At 52.2% G+C, this 11,072-nt stretch overlaps 1 protein-coding gene across 2 annotated transcripts in view; it reads left to right on the top strand.

Moving 5' to 3' along the window:
• Positions 1 to 10,663, top strand: part of LOC122439451 (GPI ethanolamine phosphate transferase 2-like) — a 55,701-nt gene extending 45,038 nt beyond the window's left edge. For both annotated transcript variants that reach the window (XM_043464480.1, XM_043464481.1), the window contains 4 exons: positions 1,989 to 2,201; positions 8,357 to 8,574; positions 8,717 to 8,998; positions 10,202 to 10,663. In XM_043464480.1, coding sequence (XP_043320415.1) covers positions 1,989 to 2,201; positions 8,357 to 8,574; positions 8,717 to 8,998; positions 10,202 to 10,663 — 1,175 coding nt within the window. The remainder of the gene's footprint in view (positions 1 to 1,988; positions 2,202 to 8,356; positions 8,575 to 8,716; positions 8,999 to 10,201) is intronic.
• Positions 10,664 to 11,072: the final 409 nt, after the last annotated feature.

Consider the following 11,072-nt stretch of genomic DNA (forward strand, 5'->3'; position numbering starts at 1 on the left):
TCCTTCCAATGAATATTCAGGGCTGACTTCCTTTAGGATTGACTGGTTTGATCTCCTTGTAGTCCAAGGGGCTTTCAAGAGTGTTCTCCGACACCATAATTCAAAAGCATCAATTCTTTGGTGCTCAGCTTTCTTTATAGTCCAGCTCTCACATCCATACATGACTACTGGAAAAACCATAGCTTTGACTAGACGGACCTTTTTCAGCATAGTAATGTGTCTGCTTTTTAATATGCTGTCTAGGTTTGTCATAGCTTTTCTTCCAAGGAGCAAGCATCTTTTAATTTCGTGGCTGCAGTTACCATCTGGGGTGATTTTGGAGCCCCAAAAAATAAAGTCTTTCACTGTTTCCATTGTTTCCCTATCTGTTTGTCATGAAGTGATGGGACCAGATGCCATGATCTTAGTTTTTTGAATGGTGAGTTTTAAGCCAGCTTTTTCACTCTTCTCTTTCACCTTCATCAAGAGGTTCTTAGGGCTTGCCTGGTGGCTCAGAGGTTAAAGTGTCTGCCTGCAATGCGGGAGACCCAGGTTCCATCCCTGGGTCGGGAAGATCCCCTGGAGAAGGAAATGGCAACCCACTCCAGTATTCTCGCCTGAAGAATCCCATGGACGGAGGAGCCTGGTAGGCTACAGTCCACGGGGTCACCAAGAGTCGGACACGACTGAGTGACTTCACTTTCAGTTTCTGCTGTAAGGGTAGTGTCATCTGCATATCTGAGATTATTGACATTTCCCCCGACAATCTTGATTCCAGCTTGTACTTAATCGGCCCAGCATATAAGTTAAATAAGCAAGGTGATAATATACAGCCTTGATGTACTCCTTTCCCAATTTGGAACCAGTCTGCTGTTCCATGTCTGGTTTCTTAGGAGGCAGGTAAGGTGGTCTGGTATTCTCATCTTTTTAAGAATTTTCCACAGTTTGTTGTGATGCACACAGTCAAGGACTTTGGCATAATCAACAAAGCAGATTTTTTTTTCTGGAATTCTCTTGCTTTTTCTATGATCCAGCAGATGTTGGCAATTTGATCTGTGGTTCCTCTGCCTTTTCTAAATCCAGCTTGAACATCTGGAAGTTCTTGGTTCACGTACTGTTGAAGCCTAGCTTGGTTGATTTATTGAGTACTTTGACTAGACCTCTCCAGTGAAGCCTTGACCCCCACATATGAGATCTCTGCCGTCATCCCTGTGAGGGCACTGTGGCCTGGGAATTGGCAGAGCCGGCAGAGCTCAATGATGGTCACTTGCCGTGGTGGCTCTGAAATGTTGCCTCTCTTGCTGTCAGACCCACCCAGCTGTTGGCTCCACTCATTTCAGGCTAACCGCACCTTCAGTTTTGACAGTTGATAATCAGTGTTCTCCGTAGTCCAGTCTCATCACATTTGGGCCACTTTGCAGGAGTCTTTCCCAAGGCCAGTCGTTAAGGTTGTTCTGATACCAGGGGAGCCCTTGTTTCAGCTTATACACTTGGAACTGACCTGTGGTTCAGCTTGTGGCTCTCAGGAAGCTGCCAGCTTCCTCTTAGTTATTTACCTCCAAAACCTCCATAGTTTTCAAGAGCACCCTTAGGCTTGAATTGCTCACATTCTTCTTAAAATAGTTTCAGTTGTTGTTGATGTGTCTCTAGGTCTCCTTTAACTTACAAGTCTCCATCCCCATCCTGTTTTATCGTGATTATTTGTTGAAGAATTTGGTTAGTTGTCCTGTGGAGTCTCTTTCTGCATTGTCTGTTAACATGTCCTCTGTTCATCTGGTAAATTCCGTCTGACCTAGAGGCATGAGTAGATTCAGACCCTGGGGCTCCAAAATCACCCCAGATGGTAACTGCAGCCACGAAATTAAAAACCTGGTTTAGGCCAGGTTGTGGTTAGTAGGAAGCACACAGGGTGATTTGTTTTAACATTACTTGTAGAAGGTCAGATTTAAAAATGACTACCATCACACATGTCCTAGAGCCTGTCACCTAAACTGTTTTCTTTTTTCTAGGTGATGTCAGACATCCAACGCACGTTCAACAGACTGATTTGGCTGCAACACTCTCAATAGGACTGGGTCTGCCAATTCCGAAGAGCAATATTGGCAGTCTTATGTTCCCAGTTGTAGAAGGAAGACCAATGCGGGAACAGCTGAGGTTTTTACATTTAAATACAGTACAGCTTAGCAAGTTGTTGCAGGAGAATGTCCCATCATATGAAAAAGGTAAGCCAGTTAGCAGCTGCTAACATGTCCGTCATGCTGTATGCTTCCATTGCACCAGGTGTCTTCCTGATGTTCCCATGATGGGCACTGCAGTGGTCCTTGTGCATTCCTTTTTATTAGTCAGTTCTTCGCATCAGGTGGCCAAAGTATTGGAGCTTCAGCTTCAGCATCATTCCTTCCAGTGAATATTCAGGACTGATTTCCTTTAAGATTGACTGGTTTGATCTCCTTGCAGTCCAAGGGACTCTCAAGAGTCTTCTCCAACACCACAGTTCAAAAGCATCAGTTCTTCAGCGCTCAGCATTCTTTATGGTTCAACCCTGTCATTCATACATGACTACTGGAAAAATAATAGCTTTGACTAGACAGACCTTTGTTGGCAAAGTTATGTCTCTGCTTTTTAATATTCTGTCTCGGTTGGTCATAGATTTTCTTCCAAGGAGCAAGGGGCAAAATCGCATTTAGAATCAAACCCTGTATCTGCCAGAGGTGCTTGGAGGGCTCAAAGAAAACCTTGTATGCACCAGGACCAAGAGGCCCCACAGAGACTGAGCCAGACCTGCTTTTGAGTGTTGGAACGTCTCCTATGGAGGCGTGGATCAGCAGTGGCCTGCCACAGGGGCAGGGGCTCTGACCACAGCAGACGTGGGTCATGCAGCATGTGGCCTAAGCCCTGTCGGAGTAGGTTGCCATTGGCCCCACTATAGAGCTACTGAGCAGACGACCCACAAGCTGCAGAACAATTATACCAAAGAAATTCTCGCACTGTTAAGAAAATTCTAGGACCTACAACAGATTTCCCAACCTGGGGATCTGGCAAAGGGACTGAGAACCCCCAGGGAGTTTGACTTTGGAGGGCAGTGCAGTTTGATTACAGAACTTACACAGGACTGGGGAAGCAAACTCTTGGAGGGCACAGACAAAACCTTGTGTACACCAGGAACCAGGACAAAGAAACAGTGTCCTCACAAGAGACTGAGCCAGACTTAGCTGTGAGTGTTCAGGAGTCTCCACTGGAGGCCTGGTCTGCTGCAGGGTCAGGGGCACTGAATACAACAGTGGTGCACAAATCCTTTTGAAGAAGGTCTTCATTATCTTCATTCAGTCAGTTCAGTTCAGTCGCTCAGTCGTGTCTGACTCTTTGCAACCCCATGGACTGCAGCATGCCAGGCCTCCCTGTCCATCACCAACTCCCAGAGTTTACTCAAACTCATGTCCGTGATGCCATCCAACCATCTCATCCTCTGTCGTCCGCTTCTCCTCTCGCCTTCAATCTTTCCCAGCATCACAGTCTTTTCAAATGAGTCAGCTCATCTGGTGGCCAAAGTGTTGGAGTTTCAGCTTCAGCATCAGTCCTTCCAATGAACATTCAGGACTGACCTTCTTTAGGATGGATTGGTTGGATCTCCTTGCTGTCCAAGGGACTCTCAAGAGTCTTCTCCAACACCACAGTTCAAAAGCATCAATTCTTTGGCGCTCAGCTTTCTTTATAATCCAACTCTCACATCCATACATGACTACTGGAAAAACCATAGCCTTGACTAGATGGACCTTTGTTGGCAAAGTAATGTCTCTGCTTTTTAATATGCTGTCTAGATTGGTCATAACTTTTCTTCCAAGAAGTAAGCATCTTTTTATTTCATGGCTGCAGTCACCATCTGCAGTGATTTTGGAGCCCAAAATAATAAAGTCTGCCAATCTTCGTTACCCCTACCATAGTTTGGCCTCAGGCCAAACAACAGGGAGGGAACACAGCCATCACAGAAAATTGGATTAAAGATTTACCGAGCATGGCCCCGCCCATCAGAACAAGACCCAGTTTTCCCCCAAAGTCAGTGTCTCCTGTCAGGAAGCTTCCATAAGCCTCTTATCCTTATCCATCAGAGGGCAGACAATGAAAACCACAATCACAGAAAACTAACCAAACATTGTTTTGCCATGACAAAGGTCCATCTACTCAAAGCTATGGTTTTTCCGGTGGTCATGTATGGATGTGAGAGTTGGACTATAAAGAACGCTGAGTGCCAAAGAATTGATGCTTTTGAACTGTGGTGTTGGAGAAGACTCTTCAGAGTCCCTTGGACTACAAGGAGATCCATCCAGTCCATTGTAAAGGAAATCAGTCCTGAATATTCATTAGGACGACTGATGCTGAAGCTGAAGCTCCAATACTTTGGCCACCTGATGCGAAGAACTGACTCATTGGAAAAGACTCTGATGCTGGGAAAGATTGAAGGCAGGAGGAGAAGGGGATGACAGAGGATGAGACGGATGGATGGCATCACAGACTCGATGGACATGAGTTTGAGCAAGCTCCAGGAGTTGGTGATGTACAGGGAGGCCTGGCATGCTGCCGCCCATGGGGTCGCAAAGAGTCTGACACAACTGAGCGACTGAACTGAACCAAACTGATCACATGGACCACAGCCTTGTCTAACTCAATAAAACTATGAGCCACGCCGTGTAGGCCACCCAAAACAGATTGGTCATAGTGGAGAGTTCTGACAGATGTGGTCCACTGGAGAACAGAATGTCAAACCACTTCAGTATTCTTGCCTTGAGAACCCCACGAACAGTATGAAAAAGTAATAAATTTATTTATTTAGCAAATGCTGAATTTTCTCACTATGTTTCTCTTCAGGCAGAGGCTATTGAGAGCACTAGAGGCACAGCAGGAGGAGAGCTCTGCCATCATGGAGCTTCTCATCCAGAGGGGGAAAGAGAGAAAGATGGCCATGGGTGCCAGGTGGTGATGGGCGCCTTAGGAAAATGCTGAACCAGGGAAGGATGGGCATGCAGGTGGGTGAGGGCCGTGGGGCAAGTGGCCGTGGGGCATTGTGGCCAGGCAGGGTCCTGTGGTGAGGATATGCCCACACAGTCAAGGAGTGACCAGGGGCCATCATGACTGGAGCACTGTGAACCGAGGGGAGCCAAAAGGAGAAGAGGGCTGAGGGCCTTCTAGGCGTTCAAGTGGCTCTCACTTCCATTCTCAGTAAGTGGAGAGCTCCTGCAGGGTGTCATGCAGAGCCTGAAATCTTCCACTTGCGTTTTCAGAGGCTGTCTCAGGCGCCCATGAGGAGGGCTCTGTGCTGCGCTGTAGGGGACTGGTGTGGTGCTTCAGTGCAGGCGGAGGGTGAGGGTCCAGGCAGTGGAGTCCAGGACAGAGGGTTGCTTCTGGATCTGTTTTGAAGGTAGTGCAAAGAGGACGAGCCAGTGGCATAAAAAGCAACTTCGGTTTTCAGCTGAACACTGTAAGGAAGCAGTGACCATCACTGAAGTGGGCAAGGCTGTGGAAAGAGAGAGTTTGTAAGGCAGGGCGCTTGTGTGTGTGCTAGAGGGCCAGGATGGGACTGGTGTTGACAAAGCCAAGTAAAGAAAGAACTTCAAGAAGGAGGGAGTGAGTGGATGTGTTGAATAGGGTTCAAGGTAAAATAAAGTGAGGAACTGAGAATTCCCCGGCACTCCAGTGGTTAGGACCCATCACTTCCACTGCAGGGGCACAGGTTGAATCCCTTATTGGTGAACTAAGATCCTGCAAGCCGCAGGGCGTGGCCAAAAATAAAATGAGGAATTAAGAACTCACCATTTCTCTGGCAGGTGAGATCTCAGCAGCTTTGCTGACAGAGGGAGTCACATGCCTGGCTGGCGTGGGTGCAGCAGGTGCAGCGGGTCTAACGGGAACAGGAAGACGGGCTGTCGTCTGAGCTGAATGGGGGCCAAGAAGGGGTTGTTCTTGTTTTTGAGCTGGGAGGAAGAACAAGGTATTTGTAGCTTGGTAGGGATGACACCGACTGGATGGACATGAGTTTGCTCAAGCTCCGGGAGTTGGTGATGGACAGGGAGGCCTGGTGCTGCAGTCCATGGGGTTGCAAAGAGTCGGACACGACTGAGTGACTGACCTGAACTGAGGGAGGACACAGAACTGGAGGGTCATGGCTTTAGAGAGCTCATTCTGGCCCATCCAGGTCTGTCAAGGCTGATGTTTAACGCTGGGGCTGGGCTTGTTTGGATGCCGAGAAGGTCACTTCCCGGTTTGAGGCAACATTCAATGGAATGTGGGCGTGCTTTCCTACTTGAAGTAGTGGGGCACTGCCAAGTGGAGTGAGTGCCATGAGTTTGTGCTGAGATATAACCTGACCTTGCGTTGGTTGTGGAAGACACACCCTGCCGGCAGGGAGTGGTTGGGAACCAGGTATCCTGAATGGCAAGAGGGCTTGGGGAGCATCAGCTCTTAGATCGTGAGGCCTCCCTGTGGGTAGCTGTGTCAGAGACGAGGCCAGGCTGCATGCTTGTTTCAGTCTGGGCCAGAAACAGATAACTTGCAAATCAGTTGTTGCTGATACCATGTGTCCCTTCTCGTATGCCAAGAACTAATAAAGAGGAAACCAAAAACAGGATGGCAGGGTTGAGAGAACTGAGCGCTGCAGTGGATGTGGCCATAATGAGCCTGTGAGATGAACTGAGGCCAGTCCCCAGAGTGAGAGGGCACCCCAGGGCCTCACACCTTCAGGATGCCCGTTGTCTGCACCATCAGTGACAGTGTTTCCTGAAACAGAGCTGGGCACGTGTCTGACAGTGAGACAGGTCTCGAGGCCTGCTGCGATGTCCAGCCAAGTCTGAAGCAGCGCACTCACCTGACCGTCATTCGGCCGTAGTGGGGGCTTTGCTCGCCTCAGGACCTTTGCATGTGTTCTTCCTGTGGATGCTGCTCTCCCTGCTCCCCTGGGTAGCTCCTGGGCATCCTTCATGTTTTCACTTCACTGTCAGACCGCCCTTGTTCCCCACGCTTAACCTCAGTCTTATGTCAGTTCCCTTTGTGTTACCAGGGTCTCTCGCTATTCCCTCTACTTTCCCACCACAGCATTTCTCACTGTGTGTGGTTTTGCACATGTGTGACAACCCTGCTGGACCACAGGCCCACAGTGGCAGGACCTGAACCTGATGCACCTAGCATGTAGTCAGTGTTCAGTTTTTGTTTGGGTGCGTGCCTAGGTCCCCCATTTCTCTGTGACTCCAGGCAGTGGGGTCCCGACACAGACGCACCCATGTCTGTGACTTCGGGGTAGTAGAGGGTAGCAAGTAAGGGAGACAGCTTGGATCCAGACTTACCCCAGCTGTCACTGCCAGCCCATGAGCTGGTGTCTGAGTCGCCTCTTCTCTGAAATGGGCATGTAGTCATCCCAGTCCCACTGGTCCTAGGGAGAGGACTGAGTGGGCTTGGGGTCATGCCTGCCCCCAGCACTTGGTGCAGGTCCCCTGGCTCCAGTGGCAGTGGTGGGGCTGCGGACATCTGAGCCCACATTCGGGTTGTGCAGCGAGGATGCCAGCCTGTGACTGGGGAAGGCTGGAGTGGGCAAGCTGCTGTTAGTTTGGGCCAAGGCCCCTGAAAGGCATGGCCCAGACCACCTTGAAACAGCTCTGCTTTAAGTTGGAGCCTCAGAAAGGAAGTTCTTGCTCTGCTAGCCAGTCGAGTCACGACTGAGTCTGGTTCAGCCCTGAAAGGAAGCAGGCAGCCCCTGGACCTTAGGCAGCCTGCCACCACCGTCCCAGGGGAGCCCACCACAGCCAGGGCTGGGCCCCACTGACGAGCCGTTTCACCACCCTGACTTTGCTTCAGCCATGGATCATCTAGCAGGTGGGGCACGTCAGCCTTGTGGCAGGAGGGGCTGGGAGACTTCCATCCCTTCCCAGAGAGGGTCTGTGAAGAAGGAAAGCAAGTAAAAGGGCCACTGACAGTGAAAAGCAGGGGGGCCCGCTGGCCTTGGGGAAAGGGCCACAGTGGTGCAGGCGTCAGGCACTTCCTGCCCCGTCCTCACACAGAGGCTGAGGGTTGGGGGGATTCTGTAGAACTGAGGGCCTCTTAGTGCTCTGCTTTTATGGGCTGTTACACTCTTGCACCTTGAGGAAGAGGAGAGGAGAGGGAGGAGGCCGAGAAGAAGGGCCTTGTGTCCATGCGAGCGGGGCAGTGGGAGGGAGGACAGGGCGGGCACAGGCCGGCGTCACCGTGGTCGGGGTTTTCCTGAGGGGCAGCCACCCCTCCCGGGAGTTCGTCTTGATGAGCGTCAGGCTCTGCCGCGTGCTATCAGTAACAGGACTCGCAGGTTACACGTGTGTGTGCGTGTCAGTGATTTGTGTGTGTGGCCTTTCCTTCTTAGAGCCTGGATTTGAGCAGTTTAAAGTGTCGGAAAGATCGCACGGGAACTGGATCAGATTGTACTTGGAGGAGAATAACTCAGAAGTCCTTTTCAACCTGGGAGCCAGGGTTCGCAGGCAGTACTTGGACGCACTGAGGACACTGAGGCTGTCGCTGAGCAAACGAGCGGCCCAGTACGACATCTACTCCATGGCGGCGGGGACCGTCATGGTCCTGGAGGTACGGGTCCCCGGGCAGGGTCGCTGAGCGGACAGCGTCGCCCGCGTCTGGTAGTTAAAGGACGTGGAGATTGGGTGTTCCTGAACGGGGACGGGAGCGCGCCCCGTCTCTGCGGTCGTGGACACCGCCGCTCCTCTTCCAGGTCCTCGCCCTGCTCCTGCTCAGTGTCCCGCAGGCGCTGGGCAGCAGGGCTGAGCTGGACGTGCCCCTGCTGTCGCCCGTGTGCTCGCTGCTCTTCTACCTGCTGCTCCTGGCCCTCGCGGCGCTGCACGTCGCCGTGTGCACGGCGGCCGACAGCCCGTGCTACCTCTGCAGCCTCCCGTGGCCGGCTGCGGGCGGCGTGATGGCGCTGACGGCCGCCCTGCTCTGTGCGGTCGTGTCTGCTCTCACCAGGACTTTTGCCGGCGGAAAGTGTCTGAGTCAGGTAGGACTGGCTTTCCAGATGGGCTGCTCTTGTTGCCCCACTGATGAGATGTGGGTTAAACCCCAGGTGTGTAGTAGGCACGGTGCTGGTGGGAGCTGAGGAAAGGGCCCACGCTTCGTGGGAGCTGACGGGACACACTCACAGCGGCGAGTCTCCCAGGCCCCTGAGCATCCCAGCTTCACACACTCACCTGTATTGTCAGGCCTCATGCCTTCTTTCTCAGTTGGAGAGACGGGGTCCCTGGGACTGTGACCAGGGGCCTCTCTAGAGTGGCTGCACAGAGGAGCAAGCGGCTGACTGACGGAGATCGAGAAGAAACTCAGACCTCATCCTCATTCTGCCTCGGAAAGTGCAGTTTCCTGTTCTAGACTTTCTTGCAGCCTTTGGCCTCTGACACCTTCTTTCATCAGCTGGTTGTGGTGGCGGGGTGGTGAGAGAGACACAGGCAGTCCTGGTTGGTTCACAGTGCCCAGGGCCCGAGGGACCCAGGGCAATGACTACAGGCCCCAGAGGGCAGCTTCTGGTCATGGGGCTGCAGATACCCACCCCTCCTCATGGGCCGGTGGCTGAGAGAACACGTATGTTGTCATTTCCCACACATTTCCCTACCTGCTCCAGCGTGGGGTTCCCCAGAGGAGTTAATTCTCCAGGGCTTGACTAGGTTCACCATGTCACCATCATGTACTAGGTGCACACAGTTAATAGAATGAATACCAACTAGCATTAATTGATAGCCATTGAGTCCTCATCTTAACTTAAAATGCTTTACATTAGTGTATTTAAGGGCTAGTACTGTGATACCCTACCTTTGTAATGGAAACTCTGGATTTCCGACAAGTTCATGGAGAAGCTAGATGTCTGGTTTGGTGGAGTATGCCCTTGGGGTTCTTGGTCTCGAGTGGTGGGCCATGGCTGTGAGAGGCAAGGACGGGATGTGAAGGACGGGCTCAGAGCTCTGGCACTGCCGAGAAGTGGGGTCCAGACGTCCTCAGTCTCCTTGTCCCTTAGCTGCAGGCTTGCCGTCCAGGGCAGGGTCACCCTGCTGTCCCCACGTCCTCTGGTTTACCCAGGGAGATGGGGTGAAGTGGGTGCTGGGCGTGAGGAGCAGCAGGTTATCATCTGTGAGTGAGCACTGTACGCTCGTGCAGCAAGAAGGTGGACTGATGAGATTCCTCCTTACAAAACTCATTTTCCTTTTCACAGAATCCACCTCAGTCCACCTCAAGGTGGTCAGAGTTAGATCTTCTCAGCTTCTTGGGAACCGTGGGCCATGTGTTGAGTCTGGGCGCAAGCAGCTTCATCGAAGAGGAGCACCAGACCTGGTATTTCCTCATCAACACGCTGTGTTTAGCTCTGTGCCACCAGATCTACAGAAACTGCTTTCTGGGAGACGACTGTGCCCCTCAGCATTGCCCACACATGGGAGAGGAGTTTGACGGGGTCACGGTGGCCCTGCAGGGCAAGCGTGCTGGCCGTGAGGGGTGGGAGCTCAGCCGAGCGCCCGCGGACCCCTCCTCCCTGGAAGCCCTCAGAGGCCCTGAGCGGTGGATGGTGCTGGCGAGCCCCTGGCTGGTCCTGGCCTGCTGCCGGCTGCTGCGGTCCCTGAACCAGACCGGTGTGCAGTGGGCCCACCGGCCCGACCTGGGGCACTGGCTCGCCAGGTGAGGGCGTGAGCTGCGGCCTTGGGCCAGATGCTGCAAAGGCCTGCTTTTCCTACTCAGGATAGAAGACTAACCCATGAATTGAACTGAAAGGTGACTTTATTTGAGGTTAGCCTGGTAGTTTGGTTTTTCATTGCCGAATCACTGTAAGTGTTCCTGTTTGAAAACCAGTGAGTTTTATAATGATCACTGCAGCAGGATGTACTTCGTCACTCGCTGCCCTGTCCCCCACGGTGCGGGCTGGGACGACAGGCTGAGCGGGAGCCCTGTGCCCCCGCCCCTCTCTGTCCCCCTGCCTCCCCCACCCCCCACCCCCAGAGGGGCAGCTGCATTGGCTGGAGCCTGGAGGCGTGTCTTCAGCTGCTTCTGAGGCCTCTCACGGGTGGCTGGGTAACCCAGTGGAAAGTATAGCA

Source organism: Cervus canadensis, chromosome 4 (assembly GCF_019320065.1).
Source record: "Cervus canadensis isolate Bull #8, Minnesota chromosome 4, ASM1932006v1, whole genome shotgun sequence".
In the NCBI taxonomy this organism is placed as follows: Eukaryota; Metazoa; Chordata; class Mammalia; order Artiodactyla; family Cervidae; genus Cervus; species Cervus canadensis.